At 39.8% G+C, this 27,804-nt stretch overlaps 1 protein-coding gene across 1 annotated transcript in view; it reads right to left on the bottom strand.

Moving 5' to 3' along the window:
* The window catches only part of GPR179 (G protein-coupled receptor 179), a 44,640-nt gene that overhangs the window by 15,176 nt on the left and 1,660 nt on the right, over positions 1-27,804 (bottom strand). The window contains exons 2-9 of the mRNA XM_088143466.1: positions 20,791-20,899; positions 10,960-11,089; positions 8,949-9,160; positions 8,709-8,777; positions 6,806-6,915; positions 5,692-5,930; positions 4,513-4,651; positions 604-709 (exon numbers count right to left, since the gene is read on the bottom strand). Of these exons, the coding sequence (XP_087999592.1) occupies positions 604-709; positions 4,513-4,651; positions 5,692-5,930; positions 6,806-6,915; positions 8,709-8,777; positions 8,949-9,160; positions 10,960-11,089; positions 20,791-20,899 (1,114 nt within the window). The remainder of the gene's footprint in view (positions 1-603; positions 710-4,512; positions 4,652-5,691; positions 5,931-6,805; positions 6,916-8,708; positions 8,778-8,948; positions 9,161-10,959; positions 11,090-20,790; positions 20,900-27,804) is intronic.

The raw sequence follows: 27,804 nt of genomic DNA, 5'->3' as shown, positions 1-27,804 counted from the left end.
AAGCTTGCAAGTCTGAAATTAGCTCTCCCCTCCCTTACTTTTACTCTCCCCAGAACTAGGGAGGGTCCCTTTTTCTCCACCCCACCCAACCTTTGGACTCAGATTTTGTTTATTGGAACATTGCCTAGGCTGTGGCTCTTCCTTCTGTCTCCCAAGATCAATCCCATATGCCACCCATCTTCAGGAGGTGGTCTGTGCATTGAGGGATCCTGAAAGTATGCTGCTGGTATGTTGATTTTTTGCTTTGTTTTTGTTGATATTAATGGGGAGGGTGGTTCACAATAGGTTGGGCAGCCAAATAAATCTAAATAAATAAATAATAGCCCCTCCCCCAATATATGCCATTCAAGTTTTGCACAGCAAATATGCCACACATTCTTAGACCTCTGGATTTATGTCCCTGAAAAGTATATTCTATAAAACAAAGGCAAAATAGAAAACTGAAAGTGAATGGTACCAAACCTGACATTATATATATAAAAAAAAATCACGAACACAATGTTATGATATCTTAAGCCTGACTACTGGTTCAATTCTGGGGGTGGAAGAGAGAGAAAAGAACCTTTTTGCTTACTTTTTTGTAAAGATTCTTTCAGTTCCTACCTTTGGGATGAAAATAAGTGCAAGAGTCATTGTGGTGGTGACATGAGTATGAATGAAAAACAGTAGCAGAGTCCAGTCAGGATGCAAGGAAGGAACCATTAAAAACCTGAAGATAGAAATGGAGAAGGTAGAGTGAGGTGCATTGGAGAAAGAAGATGGTTGGAAGAATTAGTGAAACAGTAGATATATTCCTTGTCAGAGTGATGACAGACTAGATTTTTTAAAAATGGTAAAAGCATACATAATTACCACCCTTAATTTTACTGCTTGTCTTGATACGATTTAGCATTTAGTCTTTAGTTAAGCACGTCACATGCAGGACTGTTACAATCTTTACAACCTTAGCAGCTGCGTTAGGAGTGCACCCAGTCTGACAATAAGCATTTGAAAAACAGCTTCTCTATCTGTTATGTCTTCTTCAAAATCAGCTTAGCCAAGTTAAAAACTGAAGGGACTGAAAAAAGATGGGCGGAGGCGGGGGGCGGGGGGGAAGATTCATATTGTGCCTAGAGAAAATAATGTTTTACAGAAAACTTGGGCGATGGGTTGTACATAAATGGTAATTCTGAACAAGCAAAACACACTGCAATTTTGATAACATCTTTTCTGATGATTGAAGAAAGAACAGTAGATAGGAAGAGCATTTTTAAAGACTTAAAATACTTAAACATCTAGCACTCCTAAATATAACCACCTTAACATTTAATTTAGTGGCTATTTGGTGTTCTATTATTCCTTCTCAGGGTGAATGAGCCTTCCTTTCTTCTGTACATAAAATTGTTCTCATTTAGATTGTTTTCAGATATCTCTTTCCTTGCTATCAAAAGTAAAAGCATGAAGCAGGTGCTATTACTCAATCAGACCATGTTAGCAAGTTCATAAAAATCTAAACACATCTTTCAAATGATCCTTGAATGTACGTTTGGTGAATCATAAAGATTTTAATAAGGAAGTGGAACAGGAAATGGTCGCTCTTTTTTACATTTAAATTTATATTTACAGGGACTCAGTTATAGAGTGGTTTAGCACTTTGGATTCAAATGTAATATGGTGCTTTGGAGCATCTGTCTTCAGATATTTAAAGCAGCTGGATCTTTTCCTATGCAATCCCACCTGGAAACAGCTGCAAACAGATACTATAGGCACCAGTGAAGGTGTCAAAGCACCTTTTTGCAATACTATCCAAAGCATTATATAGCCCTACTCAGTTACATCACTACCTTTGGTATAATATACAGCCATAACATTTAATGCTAGTCAAATTATTATTGTTCTAGTAAGAGGGTTATTATAATTTTAACATTGCTAATCTCTTCACTATTGGCTATTAGATTTGTTTTCCCCACATTCATCCAGACTTTCAAGTATCTTTGAATGTTTTTATTAATCCCATAATAATAATAATAATAATAATAATAATAATAATAATAATAATAATGTTATAAATTATGAAACTGGGAAAGGCTCCTGGCCCTGGTTGTTTTCTAAATGATTGATACAAAAACATACTGGTTTTTATTAGGGCATTACCTGCTTCAAATTATTCAAAAGGGTGAGGTTTAGATTAGGGCTTTTATATAACCCTGAAAAAAGACATGGTTGCTTTAATGAGTCAGCTCATTTAAGCAGCCAGCTCCCCCCCCCAAGCCTTGTATGGAAGATGTGAAAAAGATGTGGTTGCTTTAAAGAAGTGCTATGCTCATGCTCCAGTGTGATCTGAAGTATTCCTTCCAACAATTTTTGAAGTGTGCACAGTCCTAGTTTTGATCTTTTCTTTTATTGGTGTTATATGATGAAACTTTTTCAGATGAACTTGTACTTTAGCCCATACTTTACAGCTAGTTCTTCTGATTAGTGTACATAGCAGGCTGAATTTATACAGGGTCATTGTCAGCCCCAGCCCAAGAACAAAGGTGAAACAATCCAGTTGAGTTAAGTTCCTTTATTTGTTTACACCTTATAGACAGAATCTTGCCAGACTAAATCTATATTACTGCAATTAGTGGATATACCTTGGGAGATTCTAGGGAGTGGCTATCCTGAACCTCTTATGCTCCCCACGCTCCCCCTGCGGACTGTGTTGTCTTTTGTCTACTTCCAGGTCTGCACCCCCTCCTTCTTGATAGCTTTGCTGTCTGTTGCTATCCAATACATCACCCTCCTCTTTGTAGATATATTCCATCACAGTCATCAAGATTCTTAAAATATCAGATTTTTAATTAATGTTCTTTCTCTGTGGACATGATCCTCAGGTTCTTTTTCCAGAATGTGTGTCCCCTCTGCAATTAGGATTTTTAGGGTAAGGAATCTGCACATTGAACAAACATGTGTCTACAAGGACTTTTCCCTTTTGGAAGCAGTTCATTCTAAGTTCCTGAGCTGAATCTTGGTGTTCCCCCAATGCCACTCTTCAATTGAAGGCAGATCACAGTTCAGCAGAAGCCCCATTTTGGATGAGTAAGATCCCTACTGGCTGAAATTCCCCAAGGGTTTAGCCCCACTGACACTGTAAGACATCTTTTACTCAACTTGGAAGAAAACTTTAGAGGAAAAAGGACAAATACTGGTCTATCTACAACCAACCTACATTCTCTGGGTTCTCCCAAAGCAAAAAATGTAGCCCAATAGCAAAAAATGGATATCAGTTTATAGACAAAGAATGCTAAGAGACCCCTTGCATTGAGAAGGGGAATCTAAGTAAATCTTTTGTCCCAGCTAAATATAATCTTGCTACTGCAAAATATTATAGAACCTTTACCTTACCACATTTTAACATGCTGCCTAGAAGGAAGATGCCAATGTACAGGGATATCTCCAGGTGAGGTCAAAAAAGTCAATATGGCAGTTGCAACTGCATGATCAAAAACCCCTTCCTTTTTTACATGCCAGCTTATTCACTTTATAGAGAGACTTTGTCCCTGTCATCTGGGAGCAGTTGGCCATGTGGGGCACGTGCTGCTCTACTGCTGATTATATGACAACATTTGTCAACTGAATTTAACACTGAGTAAGTTCCTTGGCAGACAAGACAAATTCTACTTTTCATTTCTTCTTGCAAGCCATTAAAAGACGTTGCTTTTAACATTGCCAAATTCTGTTTCAGAGCTTGTATCATTAGGACAGAGATAGTAAAAGTAGACAATTATTTTCAGTCTAACTAGAAACAGTGTAATTTGGCAACGTTATCTAAATTAGTTTACAATATATAGTATATAAAGTGTGTGTGTGTGTGTGTATGTGTATACATGCACATAGTTTATTTTATAGTTTATTTTATAATTATGTTTTTTACATCTTTGCAAAAATAGTTTAATAATTCAGTAGTTTAACCTTAAATATTTCTACCACTCTAAGTGGTTGTATTTTATTGCTCCATTTTATTTTTTCTTTATGCATTTCCATGTGAGTTCTATAACAGTATACTATTCTGGTGAGTGCTCAGATAAAGAAGTTCTGTTCTTATCCAAATAGACAGAATCCAGCAGTTTTTACTGTTGCTTTTTTTGAACATTAAGGAGGTTTTTCATGTGGTTTTCCACAACAATTTCTGTTTTGTTTATGATATAATTTTCAAACTGTTTTCTGTGTTCTTCCTATTTGTATTAAAACTGATGTTTTATTACATTGTTAAAAGTGCTATATACATTCTTTTTTCTGTTCTTTCATTTGCTATAATAAAAATGCAACCCCCTACAAGGTAAACAGATATTTTTATCACTCTGGTTACAGATGGAGCTTGCTTAGTTCTTGGCTAAGGATATCTAATTATCTTTTGGTAGAGACAACTTCAGTATCAAGGACTTTTATGGTCACAGTTCATCCACATAGCTCCTAGGAATCAAATAATGCCAGATTCTCAAAACATAAATGCCATGAATCTGCCCTTCGAAAAAGGCACTTTTCTCTTACCTAATGACATGAAAAGCAGTAGAGGTTATCAGCTCATTGTGGAGAGCAATGCACATGTAGCGAGGCTCATGGTAAGCAGAAGGGACTGTTCGGGTAGCATAGCAGAGAAAACTTCCCCAAAACAAGAATAGCATCTCAGCTAGACAGGAAGACATACAAAGATAAGCAGAGATGTGGTAATATTCTTGCCACACTTTTCTGTATTCTTATCCCACCCCTCTAGATGGCTTATTAAATAAGAAAAGGAGGAGGAGGAGGAAAGGAAGGAAGGAAGGAAGGAAGGAAGGAAGGAAGGAAGGAAGGAAGGAAGGGGAAAGAAAGAAAGAAAGAAAAAGAAAGAAAAAGAAAGAAAGAAAGAAAGAAAGAAAGAAAGAAAGAAAGAAAGAAAGAAAGAGAAAAAGGGAGGGAGGGAGGGAGGGAGGGAGGTGGAATCATATTCAAAACCTGGTTGGAAGCCATTTCCCCTCATTCCATTAGCTGACTCATTTCTGACCTCAAATGGTTGGAGCTTGACAAAGTTCTGAGAAGGAACACTTGGTTGCATATCCAGAGGTACAATACTCCCATTTAATGTATCATATGGAGTTTCATATACTAGAACAAGTTTAAATAGTTACTGGCAAATTCTATTCCACTGAAGCATGAACAAATTCTTCTGTTCTTCTGCTAATGTTTGCAATCTCATACCTACTCATAATCATCTTGGTGGCAACTCAAAGCTGAGGATATGTATTGCTACTTTCTTGTATTAATAGAAATAATAGAAACGAAATGTTGAAAACAAAGCAGGCATTATGGAGGATGGAAGGGAAAGAAAGGAATGGAACAGATAGGGTAAATGTGGAAAGATGGAAGAGAATAATTATTCAAGGTTGAGAGAATATTTAGGAAAGAACAATGACATCAGAGTTAGTAGTAAAGTTTGGCAGAGTGCTTGTTCTGAGAAGTAGAAGTAAGTGCCAGAATCAATGGGTGATGAGTTTAGGAAAGGGGAAGACTGAGGCTGTAAGGATGAAGAAAAGAAAAATATGCAATAGAGACAGTGCAATGTAAAAACCAGGTTTAAGGATGTAGAACAACCAGATGGCAGCTGCAACCATGCGATCAAAGCCCCATCTTTCCCCTTTCCTGTGACATGGCAAAGCACCAGATTGGGAGGTGAGAGGTTCTGGTCCTCACCCACAGCCATCATGTAATCCCATCGATCCTGATCACAGATGTAAAACTGGAGGCCCCTGGGGGTCTGTGAACGGATTACCAGCGGTATGTTTTTCTCTATATTCTCCAGCATCCCCACTGTCCATGCGGCCAAAAACCAAAAGACCAACAGCAGGATCGATGCCAGTTTCTTCAGCACTTGCCCACTGGTCATGTAAGGGACTCGCTGAGCCGTGTGAGACAGAAAGACCTTTAACACCCTGTGGGACAGGAAAATAAAAGTGACCTGACCACGAAGAAGATAACCATTTTCATTGTTTCTTTGCCAAAGGAGCCAAGAATGATTTACTGTGTTCAGGTACATGAAAGAATTGGGGGACTTATGCAGTTAAGCGTCTCTAAATAGTTTCAGCAATACATTGCTACTGGTGGTTGGTTTAGTTACTGCAGGGTTGCCTTTGAATGTTAACAATTAATAGAGCATTTTTCCCCCCTTTTCTCTCGCCCACTAACTGTTCTTTAATTTTGGCTCTTCTTTTTTTTAATAGTCTTTTGATTAATGTAGAGACCACTGTGAATCTTTCTCGTGGAAAAGCATATTAATAAAGAAAATTGAAGTAAACAGATTTTGCAGAAAAAGACTAAAAATTGCAGTAAATAAATGATGGACATTTCATGTTTAAAAGCTTCAGATACTTAAAAACTGTGAGTATTAAACCAACATTCAACTTCATATCATTCAGAAGGTTTGCAAAGCTTGAGAGAAAAAAATTGGGCTCAGGACACAGAAGAAAAAAATGGGTCCTGATTGGGATTTATATGCATTTTTTTAATTGACTTAATAATGATGACTTCTTCACAGGAAATTACAATTGCCAGGAGGCCCTGGGAAAGACAAGACAGTTAAAATGGTATCAAATCAGGGTAAGTATATAATATAATTTATCTGAGGAGGTTTTCTGGCACTTCTCTGAGCAACGTGGGGCCAGTGTACTGGATTAAATGGATCACTGGATTTAGAGGGATTGAATAAAAGAGGGATTCAGCTGCCAGTATTCATTCTAATCAGAGACTTAAGAAAATAAGTCCAAGGTTCAATCCCTCTGTTTCATCCAACTTCATGAAATAGTCTCACCTATATAGTTTAAGAGTGATTGTTCCATAAACAATGGCAAAACCCAGCACGCGCACCCATCGCAGGACAATGCAGCGAAAGATACTTGGCTTGAAGTACAAGATAAAGACCTGCATGAGAAGGAAAGGCAAAAAAGGTGATGCGTAGACCAGGTTTCTTTCCTCAAAAAGGTATTGTGTGCATGCATACAGACAAAGGTCCGTATGCTTTTCCATCCAGTCATTCATCAGAAGCCACGATTACAGAAACTGGAAATTGCCCTCAGCAATTCTGTTTATGTATTGGTGAATCCAACGTTTACATCGATGATATATCCTAGTAGCCCTTGCCAAGGAATCCCAGGTCAAATATAAGAAAGTTAGAATTAGCACATTGTACAGTTCAAGGCCCTTGGGAAGGCTGCCAGGAGGAGGAATGGAGGCTGTATTTACTGATTTATTTATTAAATTTATATAGCCATCCACCTCACGTATGTGATTCTACAGCTTCATGCACAGAGGGGCCAAATGAATTGGGGAAGGGAAGAAAAGAGAAGCTTAAATTCAGTCTTGGGTCTGAATCACACTGCCTTTGCCCAATACGCTGTCTCTAAGTTAACTGACCATGTTTGATTGATTTAATTGAATTCTCTGGGTTTGCACTATAAACTAGACTAATGTAATGTATGAATCGAGCCTCAAAACTCAGCTTTCTGTCCTTGAGCTGTTGACTAGCCAGATGTCCCAGGACCTAGCACGCAAAGCAGATTATTCTGATAATCCCCATTGTTTTTTTTTCATAAGCATAATGTTTATGAACATTAAGGTTTGCTTTTTTCATAGTTTATAGTCATCATAAGAGTATATTTGTATTTTCCATGAATTGCAGAAATTGGCCAAAGGAACAGAATCCTACCCTTTGAGGGTCTGACTTTATTCATTTAAAGAACCTCCTCAAGTTTCTAGATGTGAAAGCTACAAAAATAGGACCAAAAGTAAGTTGGCAATACCTGAATTTCTGGAAGGGAGAGAAGCCAGACCAGGATTTCCTGTGATCAAGTAAAATTTTGGGCCCCTGCTTAGCATTTGGCCTCTCTCCAGGACATCAAGGATGAAAATGAAATATGCATATGAAGGATATATATGCAAATCTGTTATATTTGCCTAATTTATATCAGCTCAGCAAACTCCATATTTTAATTTTAATTTGGAGCAGAAATTAAATAACTTTGTCCTTGTCCTACTTATATGTTATGGTTATGCACCTCATTTGTGTGTGTTGGGGGGGGGGGGGCTTCAAGTCATTGGTGCCTCCTGGACTAATCCCTGCAGTTTTCTTTGCAAGATTTTTCAGAAGTGGTTTGCCATTGCCTCCTTCCTAGGGCTGAGAGAAGTGACTGTCCCAAGATCACCCTGCTAGCTTTCCACCTAAGGCAGGACTGGAACTCACAGTCTCCTGGTTTCAAGCCCAGTGCCTTAGCCACTACACCAAACTGGCTCTTAGTTGGCACCACATACCTATACTAAAAATGTAGTTTGTGAAGTCCAGTAGTTTCTGCAGTCTTTTTTAGACTGCTCCAAAATGCTGCCCAATCTTATTCAGCTTCCCTTTTTCCTTGGACTTCAGTTTTCCTTTCATGTGCCTCCTGCTCTACCTTCAGAGGCTGCCATTTCAAACACACATCCTTTGACTCAGCTTACTCAACATGTCTTCTTTTGGCCAGTATGTCAACAGATCAGGCTAAACTGCTTGTTCAGCCCCTTTTCCACCCTCCTTGCTGTGAGCCAGGGCACTGAAAACCAGTTTTCTTTTCCAGACCTCCACTGAGGTAGAAAATCAAGTCATACTCAGTTTTCCTGGTGGTCCAGTACTGTTGATATACCTCAGACAACTGAACCCCTTTGGGTCCCATCCAGATACTCACAGGAAAATAGAGCAGGAGTGAGCCAAAGAGTATTGTCTCCAGAAGAATAACTCCTGAAGCCCGAATCCTCTAGGAAAAGAGAAATGAATGTGAAATGGGGGTGCAACTCATTGAAACCAAAGTTGGTGAGTCTAAGGTGGTGCAAATTTTCAACATATGCAAAAAATGATGGCAAGTAGGAGAGCAGGACCACCATTTTATAAACCCAGTTTGTGTTCTACTGCTCACTGTTGCCCGTACCTTGCTCTTCCTATAGTGGTAAGAAATTAACATGCTGAAGAAAACTGCCAGCATGCAGAAGGCCTGGAAAGTAAGAACAGCAGCCCGTAGAGACCAGTCTTCCTGGATCAGACATGGTGTGCCATCAATGCAGGCAGTGCATCCTTCCCGACAGGGATGGCATTGCAGCAAATTCCCAGAATCCACCACTCCATACTGGGAAGCACTTTGTCCTTAGGGGTGGGGAAAAGGTTGGAAAAACAATATGTTAAAATAGTAGTTGATAACTATTATTGATTACCTTCCTGGATGTTCTTCTATGTTCATGGACATATTTAAGAGGAAGGCATGAAATTTAAAAAGGTTTGAGTCGACATCTGCTGTCTTGGTCATTTAGATATAATGGTGTCCAGTCCAAAATGTACATTTACAAGAGCTTAATTCATGGTTAAATATTACTTTTATTTTGCATTTTCTCACATTTGAAGTTTAAAAAAATGTTCTTGTCCTAGTTTTAGAGAAATGTGTAGAATTTTGGCAACCTTTTAGCAAAACAAACTAAGGTAAATTCTCATTCATCTACACCAGCCGCATGCAATCAATATAGCTATTCCCCACTTGGAGAGGACCATATCATGCCAGCCTTACATTTAGCTTTTAAAGCAGGTGGAGGCAACCTCTAGGTTTTCTGCCCCCCAGAAAATTCTGACACTGACTGCCAAAATCCAATGGCAAATTGGCCAAATTTCATTTATGTGTTTTGGGCCTGAACTTTTGTCTCTTAGGGATCTCCCACTCTCATCCCAAACCCTACCCACCTCCCCAAGAGCCAAAAATGGGCCAAAAGTTCAGTTATACCCCTTCCAGTGACATTGTCACAGCACTGGATAGACTTATGCAGACCTTTGATCCCTCAGATATTATCTGCTCCGTGTTCAAGTGCGGAATCTGCTGGAAACAAGCAGCCCTAATTCAGCGCCCAGAACCTGACCAAATGTGCAGGGTTTCATTCACTCAACTCTTAAATATCCCAAATTGGAAAGTGGTTACAGTTGGCAGCATCTCCCCATTAGACTGTACCACATGGCATTGGAGTAGGCAAAATTGCCATTTGATTTAAATTGAGAAAGAAATATGTCTCTGGTTTTGTCCCAAATAAATGCATTAGCAGAAGCAGCAGAAAATCTGTAATGTGCTTATTTGGGACAGGACTAGAGACACATTTCTTTCCCAGTTTAAATCAGCTGGCAGCCCTTTCTTTACCATCAGATTTACTGGTCTTTTGAAAGACTGCTGAATATATACTTAATAACAGGTCTAGATTGTCTTCCCATGACCAGGGAAGATGGAACAGGAAATTAAGATAGTTATAGGAAATTAAATGTGAAACATTGAAAAGAGGCCAACAGAGTTGCCAACTACAATATGAAGTACACCGTCTCAGAGTAATCATTAAATTAAAATCCCAAAATATGAGCTTAGACATATTAGAAAAAAATTAGGCAGCTGCTTAAGACAAGTGATTATGGAGCAGCTAACTTGTAGTCTTGAGTTCTAACCAAATAAATGAAGAAGAAGAAGAAGAAGAAGAAGAAGAAGAAGAAGAAGAAGAAGAAGAAGAAGAAGAAGAAGAAGAAGAAGAAGAAGAAGAAGAAGAAGACACTTTCATAACTCTATCTGGACCTGGGAAACTGCTACTCCTGTTTTCCACTACTTTTGTTTCTGCCTCAAGCTGTTTTCCAAAATATCTCTCATAAACACTTGCCTTTTTTTCCCCTTAAATTTCTTTCCAAACTCATATTTTCCAGGAAAATTCCAAAGTATATGTAATTGATACAATCACATATTTATTTTTACTTACTATGCCTCCATGTCCTCCCCATAGTTAGCAATTTCCATGTGTTTGTGATCCCTTTGTGTAGACATTAATATTTCATCTCTTTAAACTGCTATATATTTAGGCCTATATAACTTACAACCATAGCTCAAATTGTGATATTGCTACAAAAAGCTGTACATTATCACTATTTACCAGACCAGCCTTTACTGATTGAAGAACTGTGGGAAGAGGAAGTGGCAGTTCTCTGTCCCCCATAGAAACCTGGCTTGCAAAGGCAACGATATTTTCCCAGAACAAATCCATGGCTTTCCTGTGGGATGCACTGAAAAGAGAAATATACATTTATGAATTAGTCTTTCTCCCCACCAAACTTTCCAGAAGTAACCTGATTAGTGACATGCTCTTCAAATGCTCATGGTTTGAAGCATTATGTTCTCCCGGCTGAATATATTCTCCCAATCTGCTTTTGTTCCTTGTTCCTACATAATCTCACAATAAAACCCACCATTTCTGGCTTCATAAGGCAGAGTTTTTCAGACTGTGTTCTGTAGAACCCTTGGTTTCTAGAGAACTTGATTGGGTTTCATGAAAGATTAGGGGCAAACTTTATTTTCCTTCCTTCCTTCCTTCCTTCCTTCCTTCCTTCCTTCCTTCCTTCCTTCCTTCCTTCCTTCCTTCCTTCCTTCCTTCCTTCCTTCCTTCCTTTTTGATTTAGGCACTGCCTAGGCAATTTCACTCAAATGCAACCAGGATGTTCTGGGAATGTTTTTTTTAACTAACAGGTTTAGCAATCTGAAAAAGTTTGAAAACTCTTGTCATAAGATGCTGTGAGAAGTTAATAAAAATTATGATTAAGTAATAGTATTGTACAAGCAAAGTCTGCCTTTGGATGGAAAGGCTCCTATGGAACATTTTTACAGCTTTCTCAAGGACTTGGCTGCTCACTGAAAGCCTTAAGCTACAACTTAAGTATTTTGGACAAGTAATGTGAAGACAAAAGTCATTGGAAAAGTCTCTGATGCTTGGAAAAATCAAAGGCAATAGAAAAAAAGGCTGACAGAGGACAAGGTGGCTAAATATTATCAGTGATGATTCAAGCATGAGATTAGAAGAATGCAAAGAGGCAGCTGCTGACAGAGAGCCTTAGCGAAATGATGTCCATTGGCTCATGAAGTGTTAGGAAGTAAGTAAACAAAGGCACAACAAAAAGTCTTGTAGTTTTATAGCACATAATTGGAAATTAATGTTTCCAGAAGAAGCAAAAAATAGGGGAAATATCAAATTTCCTTATGCTACATCTGCCTTGTATATATTTTAACCATTCTGAAAATGGCTCCCACATAACAGGTCTGCATATGGTTGGTAATGTCCATTTCCTGTTGAGTCATTATGAAGCAGAGTATCAGGCAAGAGGTGAAGAATCAGATCCTGAACCAAAATTATTCCTTCCAAGGAAGGTGTCTGAGGAGTGCCCTGTCTGACTTTGGGTCAGATTTGGGCCCTGACAGTAACCAATGAAGAAGAAAGTCATTCTCAGATATCTTATTTGTGCAATATATTTAAGCCAGTCAGTCACTATCCCAGTTAAATCCCCTTACTGATGGTTTGTAGCACCACACTATCACACTAACTGGGTCAACAGTCACCAATCTGGGAATATAAACTTCCCACCCCTTCCTCTAGTAAGCCCTAGTATCCCTGGAGCACTTGCAAGTATCCCTAGAGAGTATTAGCAAGGCTTCATTAGTTCCTTCCTTATTGCCAGGCATGCAGCTTTAGGCATGGTTGAATTTCACAGCCAATCAATTTGGGAAGTATATGACTATGAACTCCTGAGCTGCTCCAGACTCAATGCCATATGAGGGCAAATTAAAATCTCCAGGAACTATTAGCCTTGGGGATTCCACAACCACCAACCAGATGCTCAGGCAAGGATGTGGCTGTGCAGCAAGGAATCCAATTTAGCAACACAAACTCAACTGATCCCTAGAGCCCGGCTTCAGCCAGAGGATATCACATCCAGTTATTTGCAGCACAAGGCCTCTGAAGGCCTTCTCAGATAACAACAACTATCCCACCCCCCAATTTTCCTAGTTCACAATTGGTGCTACATTAGAAACCGAGCTGGGCACACCTCCGAGAATGGAATACCCTTCTCTGGCGTCAGGTCTCAGTTATACCTATCAGGTCAGCCACTTTATCCAGAATGAGATCATGTATGAGGACAGCTTTGTTATAGACCAACCTGGCATTTAGTACAGCAGCCAAAGACCAGGGCACTAAGGATCTGATAACTTGGCATTATGGGTGAATAGTGGTGACCAGAAGGTGGAATTGGTTTCAAGCATCAACTCTACCTTCCTGTGAAGTGAATCTACTCCCAGATTCCCACTATATATTTCCCTGCCCATCACAATCTGGATGTCACTCCCTGCCCTCTCTCCACCATCAGCCAACCCCTGTCCCCCACTACCCCACCATCTAACCAACCATCCAATTGCTGTAACCAACCAACCACCAGTCATACCATATATTCCAGCCAAATGCTCTTTCAGCAGTGTCCCCGCAAAGTTGCTTCTGCTTTCTGCATTCATCAGCTGCAGGATACATGTCAAGTAAGCTTCCCAATCTAATACAACCACTTTCCCCTACACATATTCAACACTTCCCTCACTAGGCTTGGAACTCCAGGACTAGCAGCTGCCACAATACAATCCTACATACACAATCTCCCACCTCCAACTCAAGGCAAACCCAAAGTCCCAACAATCCAGTATGCCCATCAGCAGGTAGTCCTACAGGCAAATCTGGTAGCCAGTCAATGAATATCTTCTAAATAAACTGCACAGACAGGGCCTTAGCTGCAAACATGAGACTCTGGTGGCTAAGCAGCTGTAGGACTCAGATGGGTTCAGTACCTGCACCTCACCTGGCTTCACTCTTACCACTCTAGCTCCTCACTTCAATGCTGCAATAAGACCTCTCCTGCCAGAGCACATTCCAGTTACCAGCCATCCTGCCACAATAACTTCTCCTGGCCCACTGAAAACTTCTCTGCTGCAACACCAGGTTCAGCATGCCCATCACAGGATATCATCCAACTCAAGGGCCCATCTCTACACAGTGAGCCGATTGCACTCTCCTTTTTGGCCCTTTTCCATGGTGTCCACTCTATCCTTGTGTTCAATACCAACTCCTGACTGGAACACATTTCAACCTCAGGACTTCCTTCAACACTCTACATAGCTGTTCCAACAAACTTCACCACCAACTGACTGAAGGAACAACAACATCTACTGTGCCTACTGATAACAAACAGTTCCTGGTTGTCATCTTAAAGGATGAAAAATAAGCTCTGTAATGGAGATACTTGCTTCTTCAGCCACTCTGTATCACCAGTTCTTTTCTTTTTGGAGGATTGACTAGGTGGGTTTTCCTTCTCTCCCCCTACTGAGTTTCTGTGTTTGCACAACACATTTACTCCATGATTGATCCAGTAAAGCATGTTATGCTAACAGGGCCAAAGAATGCGTCAGCCTTGGTAGCAGGTGTTCTCATGTCTGTATTGCAAATATTCTGAGGCAGAAATAGGGCTACAGTATGTATAGAAGATGCTCTTTTTTTTCAGATGCTGTCAGGGACTGTCAAAGAGCAGGCTTCAGTTAGAAGGATTCTTCAGTTCAAATCCAGTGCAATGGTAAAGAAATATCAATAAGGAGAGCAGCAAAGGATCTTGAAATTGACCATCAACTTGTTAGCATTGGGGCAGCAGATAGAACAAATTAATTCATCAATCACTTGTTTGCCTTCCATGCTTCCATACACACACACACACACACACACACAAGCATAATCTATACAGTTTTTATGTGCTACTTCATGCAAATTTGTGAACCCCTTTCCCTCTTTTTTTGTGACAAGTTTTGTCTTTTTTGATTTGTTTTGGTGATACGTAAGTAGCTATTTTGTGCATCAGTGTTTCAGGGGGAGAGGGGGACAGAGTTTAATCAAGAGATTCTCAATACTGTGACTTCATAAACTAGACCCCACGGACAGCCTCCTTGGTCTATATGTTCCATCACACCAGCCCTCCTTTAATGGGCATGAGCTCTGGCGGTATCTAGTGTCAGTTGATGGCTTTGTGTCTGGAAGTGGGGTATTTTGCTCTGCACATTACCAACAAATTCTGAGACTGGTAAGAATCAAGCAATTTTTCAAATCAAACCTAGCAATTTTTGTAGTGCCTTCTCATGTCTCAATGGCTTTTCTCTGTGGGCATATTTAAAAGATTAAAACTGAGATTCTATCCCCTCCCCTGATCTCTTCTTATCATCTTATTGGATTAAATTAGGAGCAAGCATCTTGAGCTTTGTGTAAAGCATTCTTCATTTTCTTCCTCTCACTAGCTGGCTCATCATGATTCCCTCCTCCTTCTCTGGACATCCCTGGCTGAATATTTAAGCATTATAATAACCAAATGTTGGATGGCCAAATCCCCTTTTCCTAAAACCTAAATGGATCGCTAATGCTGCAGAGCATACTAATCCCTTGAGAAGCAACCGAACAGCCGAAAGGAGAGCTAACATTACTACTGAATATATACCCATCGGTGAGCTTCCCTGGCCTTTAATGGCAAAGGACCAGGAGATGCTTTAAGCCCCAGTCCAGGAGAGCAGATGCCAGTGGAGAAGTGGGGCAGAGAGGTCAAAAGTCAGAAGGTGCAAAGAGGTATACAGCATAGAGCTGCCCATCTGTCCACTCCTTTTGGAATCATGAAATCCCATACAAATCATGAAGTTGTAGGTCAATCCTTTTACCTATTAATTTATAAATTAGTAATTGACTTCAAGGCAGGTTAAAACTGCATGGTGGTCAACAGCCTGGAAGGAGGAATTGGAATGGCCAGAGGAAGGGTGTGATAATGACTGATGGGGTGGGGGGGAATCACGTATTCCAAAATTGGCAGAAATAACTTTGAGTTTGAATTTTAAAAAATAGACTTTGCAAAATTTATAGACAAATTGACAAACATGCCCTCAGTTTTGTGAATTCCCCCCCCCCCACTTTGGAGGGGTTTCCTCCCATAACCTCCCCCTTCAAAACTATTACTTTCCATAAATGGGAATGCTGAAAATGTATGAATTAAGGTTTGCTACATGAGTTCTCTCCCAACAATTATTGTAATTCAAGTAAGAATCACTTGGAACTGATATGATAGCTTTTATTAACCAGCATCTTGCAGTTATACTGGCCCCCTCTTCCTTCACTGCATACTTACAATGGGATTATAAAGTGTTTGGATAGTTTTACTTCTTCCCGTTGCTGATTCTCATCCCTTAAAAACCCATCTAGCACACCTACATGAGGACACTCCTCTTTTATTTCAAAGCCCACCTTTTCCATGAATGAATGAATGAATGAATGAATGAATGAATGAATGAATGAATGAATGAAATAATTTATATAGCTGCCCATCTCACAACAGTGACTCTGGGGCAGTGTACAAAAAAAGTTGCAAACAATAATGATGCCCAAGGTAAATAGTACATTCCAGCCATAAAGCCGCATCAACAGCACAGTTTGTCTAACCTTCTGGCCCAAATCCCTGGGGAAACAGCCAGATCTTCCAACCTTATGAAAGGCAAACAGGGTCGGCGCCATCCAGATCTTTGGGGGATGCTGTTCCACATCTTTGCTCTATGCTACAGAAAAGGCACAAATCCTGGGTCCAACAAGATGACATTGTTTAATAAAGGGAACCCAGAGTAGGCACACTCTGCTAAATCTGGTGAGAAGAGCAGAAACAATGGAGGAAAAGCAGTCCCACAAGTAGCCTGGCCCTATGCCATGTAGGGCTTTATAGACAACAACCAGCATTATAGGTGATGACCAGAATCTTGAATTGCACCCAGAAGCCTACTAGGAGCTAATGCAGCTCATGGAGCAGTGATATTCTGTGAGGATAGCAAGAGACGTCAAAAACTGCCTGTGCTGCTGCATCCTGGACCAGGTACAACGTCCAAATATTCTTCAAGGACAGCCAGATGTAGAACATGTTACAGTAATCCAAACAGGATGTGACTAAGGCATGAATCACTGTGAGCAATTTTGATACAATATCACTAAGTTCTCAAGAGTATTGCCTTCCTTAGGTTGAAGTAAACATTACAAGCTTTTGGGGGGAATGTTAATTTGTTTCTCTGTAAATTATGCTGATGTTGAACAACAACACCAAGGCTGATACATAAATTGCTCATCCATTATTTGTTCAACCATGGTTTACTGAATAAACCACAATGGCTAGCTTCACACAATAAATGTGATGTCATATAGGATATTGCAAGAGGATACCTGTTTGACACATCTTAGGATTCCATCTTGTTTCCTATGCTATTCAACATACATGTGGAAACCTTTGGGGGAGGTTGACAAGAGTCCTAGAATGTGGCACCATTAGTATGCTGATGACAACATTTCTATGGGTACATCACAGTAAGCCAAGTCTGTTTTAACAATTATTTGCTGATTATGCCCCAACTGATTGGGGCTAAGTTGTAAATCATGGTCAGTCACAATGGCTGGGTTAATACAAACACCCTATCATAAAAGATGGGACATTATCAAGTTGTGTTAAATCAGCCTTCTCTTCTCTGATGTTATTATTAGGACCACTTCCCCATCAAGGGTTTTAACAATGCCTGGGAGAAGAGGATGTTGTCATCATGTTCTGCTTGAAAGCTTTCCCAACCCCCATTTTGTGGTCCATGCTCCCCCCCCCCTCATTCTACTGAATGGCTGGATTTGGGTGATATATGTATTTACACACACACATATGTTGGTTGTTTTTTTAAGCTAAAAAATTGATGTGTTATATCTCTATGAAGCAATCCATCCAATACCACTCTTAACCTCCCCTGAAGCACAGAAAGGATTGATTATAACAACCAACACTGAAATGATTTCAGGCACTTCATCTTCTACCTTGGTTAGGCCTGGAATAAAACTATTAGAAGCTTAATATTTATTTTTTTTCCTTGCTTGTAAACCTCAGTGAGAAGCTCCCCCATCTTATCATAGTCTAGCCAAGATCTGTCATAGAGGATGTTGTTGGTGAAAACTACTACAAGTTTTGCTGATGTGCCTTTTAGATCTTTTCAACAAATATGTTTGGGAAATGTCTTTATTTTAAGTATTGGTTCAAGATTTTGCTTTTTCAGATTATTTCATAGGAAAAAAGTCCTATACAATTCCTATTAACAGTTTAATAGAGTAGGACTCTACTGCATTTACCCTTCCCTAAATAAAGCCATGACTGGATATGTCTAGATGCTTTTAAGTGAAAGCAGAGGAACACCGTGCCCAGTATCATATGTCCATGAGATAAATACAAAATCTAGTTTTCTCAGAAGGTTTGTAAGTTAAATTAAGAATCCACCTTGATTTCAATCATTGACAGCCCCTATTCCTTTGGTGAGGTACACATAGAAAAACTATCTTCTAGAATTATACTGCCATCTTCATTAATGAAAACCTTTTTTAAAAAATCAGATATGAAATGTCTTGAGCATTAGATTAAAAAAATATGCACTTAGTGATATAAAAATGTTCTGTCCTTCTAAGGCACATGCACCAGAAGGTATTATTACCTTCAGTGAAAATTAAACCGTTGCAAATGTACTTTGATTTTTTAAAACTCCATTTCCCCCTTTTCTTTGCATTTAACTGGTCTACAAGCCTGGAAGAACTTGCAATATTGTTTCTACCACATGGTGTCAGAGTTACAGCTGTGGCAAAATCCAACATTAAAGTCTGAAAGCAAGGACCCAGACCATCACTGTCCATTGCAGGTTGTGCTCAGTGCTCCTAATGAAACACACATACAGTCACACCCTCAGAAGAAGGTGCTTCAGTGCAGATTTGCCCATTAAAGCCTTGTTGTGCTGCAAAGGTATAGAACAGCTGAAGATGGCAGATAGATCAGCAGTGAGAGGCATGGGGGAAAATATGGGGAGGTTAGAAGCAAAGGGAACATGAGATCAAGCAGGGATGCTGGAAAGGATTGTGAAGAAGGTAACAATGGAGGAAGAAAAGTCATGCTGACCGAAACTGGTACTAAATGTGATGTAGCTTGCCCAGAGAAAGGAAGAAATCCAAGCACACTATTTTCACAGCAGGAAGAAACATCAGAGTAAACTCTGTAGGGAATATTCACTTGATTCCAAAAGAAAATATTCCAATTTTAAACTGAGCTTTTGCAGATAATGACATCATCCGTGGTCATTGAAATGAAGCTTCAGTTTTAAACTGGAAATAGCTTTTGCAAGGAATCTTAAATTGTAAGGACTGTGCTAAACAGGGAGGAGGTGTTGAATGAAAATGGGAGAAAATGATTTTTTAAAATAATTGCTATTAAAATATATAAATTAATACACTGTAAATAATGGCAAATTACCACACCCCATTAACATTCCTTTTAGTAATGAAGGCAAAAGTTATGAATGTCAGCAAGGAGTTATTCTTCTCTGAATATAAATTTTTTATAAATCTAAAATTGGGATTAATTTGACAAGTAATGTTCCTTGTATAAGACAGTGTTACTCAACTTTAGCAACTTTAAGATGCATGGACTTCAATTCCCAGAATTCCCCAGCCAGCATAAGTGGACTCCAACTCCCAGAATTAATTCTGGGAGTTAAAGTCTGCACATGTTAAAGTTGCTGAGATTATGAAACCCTGGCCTAAGACACCTCTACTTCTTTTTATGAGTTCAGTTAATTCCCCTCCTCTCTGGTTTGAAGGCAGCGCTTTCTTGACGGCCACTATATATATTTGAACATTACATTCATACAGTTTAGGTCATTAAGAGTCACATTAACCTTGATGAATGGATTCCTTAAAGCAGCTACCGGTTTTTTTCAGCCTCCCTTGGAAGCTTGAGAAATGGCAGCCTTCTTTAATGAATAGCAGGCAGCTGTGTGGTGCTTCAGATTCAAAAGCGAAAAGGTGCTTCAGAGCATACAGGGTGCAAGGAAGCAACAACAGTCACAGTCTCTGGAAAGATGGGTTCGGTTTAACAGCCATCCTCCCTCCTACTCCAAAGCACTGCGTAAGAAGAATAACGCAATCCCCACAGTGGAGGTACGGATTGTGAAAATGTCAGAATTTGCAGAAAAGAAATCCAAGCAAACGATCCTCACAGCAGGAAGGAATATCAGAATAAACTCTATAGGGAATCTTCACTTGATTCCAAAAGAAAACTTTTCTGAACAACTGGAAAGCTTATGTGGGTTTTTTGCTGACATGATGATTTATGGGTTTGAAGATTAAGAAAGATGTAGATTAAATGAGGGGCTGAAGGGACTTGTATAATATCTAGAGGTCGTTTCAACGAGATGGGTGGTGACAAATTTGATAAATAAATAAAAAAATAAAAGAGAGGAAGGACTATAAAATTGTAACTATCTGTTGAAAAGAAGGTCGGAAGTCATTCTTTACTTTTTTCCTTCTCTTTTTTCATTTCTTGCACTTCTTTCTTTCTATCTTTGTTTCCTTTTTTTCCCCTTTTGATCTGTGTTTTACTCTATGAAAAATTCTTAATAAATACATATAAAAACAACAACAACAAAGCATTGCATTAGCCCAGCAGTTAAGTGCAGGGCTTGTGCTCATGTGGAGTTCAAAGCCCTTTTTAAAAATTATTTTCAAAGCATGCCTAGCTTTACTACAGCACTGTCATAAATCCTAGATAAGAACATTAGATGGGATGGGGAACGTCTGTCCTCCAGATGCTGCTGAACTGAAACTGACCATCCCTCAACATTAGGCCCACTGCCTGGGGCAACTGGAATTTGTAGTTCAGCAACATCTGGAAGGCTACAGCTTTTCCATTACTAACTGAGAAAATATAGAAGGATGGCTGGAAAGATGGTTCCAGAGGATTGGCACAATGATAAGGAAAACCCTCCAGTTCACAATCTGACATGGTGGTATAGCTGGGAGCAGAGTTCCAAAGCCTCTCCTTACCTGGGTGGTGTTGAGGTCACACTGATGTGTGTTTCCAAACCATCCTCCGCTAGTAGCACACTGGTTTATATCAACGTTTTGGATTTTAACATCCAGCCTCATGACCCCTCTGGAACAGAGAAGGTGATGGTTTTAGCATGTATCGGGAGGGAAGGAATTAAACAATTCTAATACCTGATTATACAGTACCATATAATCACTGCAGATGATATTGCCATTGGCTGGTGTTTCTTAAGAACTGCTCTGTTGAACGGCCTATGTGCATGAGCAAAGTAATATCCTTTATGAGGAGGTTGGGGAAATGTGAGAAGACAAAGAGGTGGCAGAAACTTTTACTAGTTGGGGAAGCAAGGAATTGACCCAGATTATATTGGTCTTTAATATACTACTGCTTTGAGCCAGAAAAGTGAAGGAAATACCCAGAATTTGGGATGGCGCTTCACTAGCCCTTGGATTTTGTAACCTAGGATTTGCGTCAATTATTTCTATGGTTATCTATTAAGTGGCCTCCAGCTGTTAAGAGAAACAAACACTATAACAGAGAAAAAGTTGGCAAGTTTCTATTAGCTGCTTGGCTTCCTTCCTTACCGTCTTCCTACCTTCAAATTCTTTCTTCTCATCACATCAGGGCACAGCAGCTTCATTGGTGCCCAGGGATAAGCCTTTCCACCAGGCAGAGGGTGAAAGCATCTGCATGATGCACTAAGCCATTCTGCTCCGTTAATGAGAATATGCATCCTGTAACCTTACCTCCCACGTGGCTCTTTATCCACAGTTCATGGCTTTGCTAAGGCTAAACATTTCATGTGAACTTGGAGTGGCTGCCATTTCCAGTTTGCGCAGATGCCAGTCAGAAACTAAGGGTAATCATTAGTTTAGATTTTTGATTAGCTCTCCTTGAAAAGGTGGCAGCTTTGAGTTTGGCCAACAATCTTTGCCACAGAGAGTAGAATGGCAATACAGTAGGCGGATTCTTTCTCAGCAGAGTGGCATATTGTGGCATGCTGTGTTAAGCCATAATGTGTTTTTTTAACACATCAACAAAACTTGTGTATCATGAATCAGTTGTTGTGAACCTTGACAACTGTTTTATATTTAATCAATCCTGTATAAACAAATGATGGTTTAATCCAATAAATTAATCCAGTCAATGTTATTTATATTTTACCTTTCCCACCTCACATTTGACAAATTAAGTGTCACTGAGTCTTCAAGCTTCCTGTCTGGAGCCTAGAGTGGAGTCCTAAGCATAAAGAAGTCCATAGAAAGCAGTGACATGAATTCCATGGAGCTGAAGCAACCATTACTATAGGCCCTATAAGGTAGGCAGGGTCGAGAAACAGACACAGCAGGAATTCCAGGAATGTTTTTTGTGGTGTAGGGTAGAATAACAGAATCTTGAAAACCTGTCAGAGTTTCTCTCTGCCCTATATTATACCAAACAAAATCAAGAGGGGGTTACTTTGAGTTCGTTTCTCATGCTTTCCTCTTTCTCAGACTGAGTAATCTTTACTGAAATCCCCCCCTTAACAGTTTTCTCATTCCTTCCTCATTCCCAAGGCCAGGTCTACATGCTTTCACAATTACTTATTTGCATGATTTTTTATTTATTCTTTGTGCCTTTGAGTCGTTGTTGACTCCTGGTGACTTCCTGGACAAGTCCCTGCAGTTTTCTTGGCAAGGTTTCAAAAGTGGTTTGCCACTGCCTGCTTCCTAGGGCTGAGAGAGAGAGTGACTGGCCCAAGGTCACCCAGCTGGCTTTGTGCCTTAGATGGGACTAGAACTCATGGTCTCCCAGTTTCTTAACCACTACACCAAATTGGCTGTCTTAATTGTATGAACATGTGTGATCTCAGACAGCAACAATTCACCAAGGGTCATCTGTATGTTAAGTAGATGATCTATGACAAATCTGTGATTGGGGTCACATTTTATACAAAGCAATGGTTTAACTATGGGTTGTTCACTAAACCATAATTGGCTGGGTTCATATATTACACTAAGCCCTAAATTATTATTTACAAACTACAATGACTGCTGCAACACAATACACTAAGCCCTACACTAAGGTTGATACACTAACGTTGATACGGGAGGAGAGGTCCAGCCCATTGCCCCTATTATGTGTGGTATTGCAGGACCCAGGGCTCTCTCCTCTTCTGTTTAATATCTACATGGAGCTGCTGGGTGAGGTCATCTGTCGGTCTGGAGTGAGACATCATCAGTATGTTGATGATGTCTAGTTATATAACTCTATCCAGGGCTGTCTGAGTGATACTGTGGAGGTCCTGTCTCAGTGCCTGGAGGCTGTGGGAGTCTGGAAGGGGAACAGGCTTCAGCTCAACTCTAGTAAAACCAAGTGGCTTTGGGTTTTAGGAACTCCTTGTTCTGGGGACTTTCCATCTCTTGTTCTGGATGGGATTGCATTGCCCCAGACAGATCATGTGCACGATTTGGGGTCTTCCTGGATTCCTGGCTCCTGGCTGAATAGCAGGTGGCAGTGTACCAATTGTGCCTTTCCTGGAGTGGGAGGCCCTGCTCATGGTCACTCATGCCTTAGTCACCTCCTGCTTGGATTACTACAATGTGTTCAGCTGGGTAAAATGTGGTGGTGTGGGCAGTTATAGGTGCCTGTCATTCAGCACATGTGACACTTCTGCTCCATGAACTGCACTGGTTGCTGGTATGCTTCCAGGTACAATTCAAGGTGCTGGTGCTTACTTTAAACTCTTCATGGCTTGGGGTTGGGTTACTTAGGAAATCTCTCTCCCCAGTTGTATCTACCCATCCTATTAGATCTGGCAGGAGAGGCATGCTCCGGGCCCCATCCATAAGGGAGTGTCATTTGGTGGGACCCAGGAAAAGGGCCTTCTCGGTCGTGGTGCCTGCAAGACATGGCCCTCCCCAAGAGATCAGACTTGCCCCAACCCCGCTGGCTGTTCACAAAGCTTTGAAGACCTGGTTTTGCCATCGAAGCTGGGGCCCTGATACTGTGGGTAAGCCTGTTTATTGGCTCTATTGTATTGTTATGCTATTTTATGTTAGTTATAGTTTTATTTTATTTTATTATGTTTTTAACTCTTAGCTGCTCAGAGTCACACAATAAAGATGGGTGGCCATACAAATTTAATAAGTAAAGAAGCCAAAATTGAGCAAACCACATTGGCTCTGTTTGCACAGCACTCTGGTGTGTTCAGAAAACATGCTTATTGTGGTTACCATAATTACCGTTCACTCAAAAAGCCCAATCTGGGGGTTCACACATCACAATGAATTCTAATCTAACTATAGAGGCTGAGTTTGTTCAAATTATGCTAACATGCAGTTACAGGTGGTCCTTGGGTTACGACCACTCATTCAGTGACTGTTCAAACTTACAACAGCATTGCATGAATAGTAGTTACTACTGGTCCTTGGAGTTCTAGCTGTTGCAGTGTCCCCACAGTCATGTGATTGTGATCTAGGCGCTTGGCATCCAGCTCATGATTACAACACTGCAGTAAGTTGCAGTCATGTGATTACAATTTCCAACATTCCCTGCCAGCTTCTCACAAGCAAAATCAGTGGGGAAGACGGCAGGAAGTCGGAAGTCAAGGTCATGTGAGGTCCTCGCTAAGCAGTACAGTCACATGACATTGCGCTTTACGACTGCATTGCTTAGCGATGGCAATTCCAGCCCCAGTTGCCGTCATAAACCAAGGACTACCTGTAGCCAACTCAATAGTTCAATGTGTAATTGAATGAATTACACATTGAATGAATTAATTCAATGTGTCAAGGTAAAACCCTGCCTTTGAACCATAAATTAAGCAAACAGATTTTAGCCTACAGCATGTTGTATAGATCAGTCCATGTCATTAGCCTCTGGTTTGGTGTGTTATGTGAACCTCTGCAACTGTGTTAGAGTATCTGTGTAAGTTGTAGTTGTTACCGATGGGTAAGTGTGTAACAATTCAACCAATATGTCTTTCTGAGGACAATTCATAATAATTCCATTGTTGTTGTTGTTACATCCTGTCTTTCAGGATACCAATCCTACCAAAATTGCTTACAAAAGTGTCAACCTCCTAAACTAAAAACACTTAAAAACACACACACACAACAATTTAAAAAAAATCAGGGATCCTTCTCATAGGAGAGTTGATAGAAATAAAATTCAGAACACCTTGTTTGAGATGGTGTTTGCCTTCCTTACCCTCTCTCCTCTATTTGTTACTCCAAGATCAATCCTGAAGGAAAAAAATTAAAATATCATTTCACAAATAACAACCTCTCCACCTTCTGCCAAACTGGGCCCTTAAATTTGTGTGACAATTGGGAGAAGAAATTGTTTTTAGCATTTGACTATTTTTGGCATGGGGTAGTCAGAGCAGGTGTCTTTTGTAGCAGTCTTTTCCACCCTGCCTAATTTGTGAATTACATGCATAACCACCAGAATGCAGCAGGTCCAATATCTGGATCTTTACTAACCAAGCAGGATCATTTATTTTCCACAAATTCATTTTACTTCTGTAACTCACAGGATCCAGCCCTATAATTCATGGGACTGCATTCACACAACATATTAATTCACGTTTGCATTAAATCTAGGATTAACCTGCTGATCTTCCCAAAGATGAACAAATTAACCATCCTAATAGCACCTTACTGCCTGTCATTGAAGCCAAATAGCCCAGCAACCTTTACACTATTGTGCATTTCCTAATTTATTTACTGAACAAACAACACAGTCTGTAAAGGCTCAGGGGGAGTCAGAGTCAGGGTGAGCAGGTGGCAGAGTTCATACTTCCTTCTGCCCGTTTCTCAAAACAAAGCTTGATTATATAAATTTTATTGAAAGGAGTAGCTCAGGTTCCCTGTTTTCCTGGAAGACTAATGGCTGCTTAACCCTCTGTTGTCCTTGCATGTGACATGCCATAGCATGATTAGATTAACTAATCTAAATCAGCCATAGATACAGAGCATGATTATGGGACTCATGGATTTGAAGAACATGGTGACCTACAGTATGACTTAATGTGTCATACAGAGGTAGTCAGTGTTTCAGTGATAATATATATCAAAATGCCCCAAAGCTTTTCCTGAAATTAAGGACATTCTATGGTACTTTTAAAAAGCTTATCTCATTTCTGAACTATTTGATAAGAAGGAGCATCAGAAACTTTCTTATATTTTGGGGGCTGCATAAATTCACATGACCACTAGACAGCAGCAAAGTATTATTTGTATCTTTCTACTGCCGTCTAGTGGTCATCCGGAGTTTGCAGCCCAAATCTCGTAGCCCTGCTTATACCACGTTAGAATATCTAGCTCAGTATTCGCTATATTTATAATGACATATTGAATCTCCAACTAGCTAACCATATTCTAGCCTAATATATCATCCTAATGTGTAATGTGGTTAGTTTATAATTCAGAAAGTCTTCTGAACCTAAACAATAAAGTTAATTGAATAAACCACAGTTCAGTTCATCGATGGCAAAGTGTGTTATGATGACACAACCACTGTTGAACAGGTGACAGCTTTTGCATGTCTCAGACTGATTTGCCATAATTTGTGCTATAGGAGATCTGAACGTGGAACATTTTTCATCCAAAGCATGTTTTCTCCCTCAGAACAGCAGTAGGCTACTTGGGTGGAGTCAACATCTATATTTCCCACAATACCCTGGAAGGCAGGTACTTTGGGGCATTATGGGAAATTACAAAACAAGTCTAATTCAAGCCATTTGCAGCTATTTGAAATGTCCAGTTTAAAACTATCTTTCAGTGGGTATTTACAGGAGACATTAACAGTGGGCTCTGCTGAAACCCTGGCAGCTGTCTGAGTATGTTAGTTGTTAGTGTGAGGCTGGTGCCAGAATTATGGCTAACCCTGCAGATTGTGATTATAGACTTGAGTGGATCAGTTGCAAAGTAGGTGCATTCATTCTGTTCTACAGGCAGTGGGATTACATCAGATAGGCCACAAGAGCATTCTGTAATGAAAGTCAACTCTTTAAAATAAAATATGCTTAGACTTCTAAATAGCCATTCTGAATTGTTTTCAAGTAGATTGGCAGGAAGTTTCTGAAAATCAGAAGAGATTTAGTTCTTATTTATGTGAAAATGTAACACGTCTTTTTTTTTTTAAAGTAGCCTTGGAATATCCCTTCCCATTTTGAATAGAGTGAGTCAAGGAAGAGTGTACAGATTCCTCAATCTGTATGAAAACCTTCTTAAAAGGAGGTTAATCCTATAGGCAATAGGGTGGGCTTCTTCAACACATCATCTCCACCATCCTTGCCACCCAATTATCATTTATCTGTGACATACAACAGAATCTCAGCATTCCACACTAGATTGGTGGTTTCTAAGATATTTACCATTGAGATTGTAGACTTATAACATTTTAAGCTTTCTCCCGGACTTCCCCATATCAAGTTAAAAAAAATTGGTTGTGTCTTTTGTGAACCATTCAATGATACACACCAGTTTAGTGTATTGTGTGAACCTAGCTTATTGCGAACCCAGGCAAGCAGGGTATTGGTAAACCATGATTAAATTAACCCTGGGCAAGTAGATTCATCAAACTTAATAGGTTGAAGCAGCTTTTGAATACACAGATCAGGCTTGTAAAGAATGATAAAATAATAACAAAGACTTGTAAAAAAGAATTCTCCTAATAGCTCCTAAAATCTCCTCCAGGCAAGCAGGAAAGGAAGTGATATAAATACCGAAGGCTGTTTTCTCCTTTGCTAACTACAAATGATCAATAGAATATAAATAAATAGAAACTTCTGTAGACTAGTACCTTGTGTGTAGGGAGGAACTGATATAAATCTGAGATCCTTTCTGCTGAATTACTACAGCCCACTCCATCTCTCTTGAATTCAGGGTCTTCTTCCAGATCAAACTACTGTTTTTTCACCTAAGCTCTTGGGTGCTACTTAAGACCCCAGCTTGTAAAGTATCTAACAATGTACTTACTTAACATTAAAATTTAGTATTAGTAGTATTTTAAGTATTCTTTAA

Source organism: Python bivittatus, unplaced genomic scaffold (assembly GCF_059951505.1).
Source record: "Python bivittatus isolate LINGU-HERP-01145 unplaced genomic scaffold, Pbiv_v1 ctg000410_np1212, whole genome shotgun sequence".
Classification (NCBI taxonomy): domain Eukaryota; kingdom Metazoa; phylum Chordata; class Lepidosauria; order Squamata; family Pythonidae; genus Python; species Python bivittatus.
This window is presented reverse-complemented; position numbering and strand designations above follow the sequence as displayed.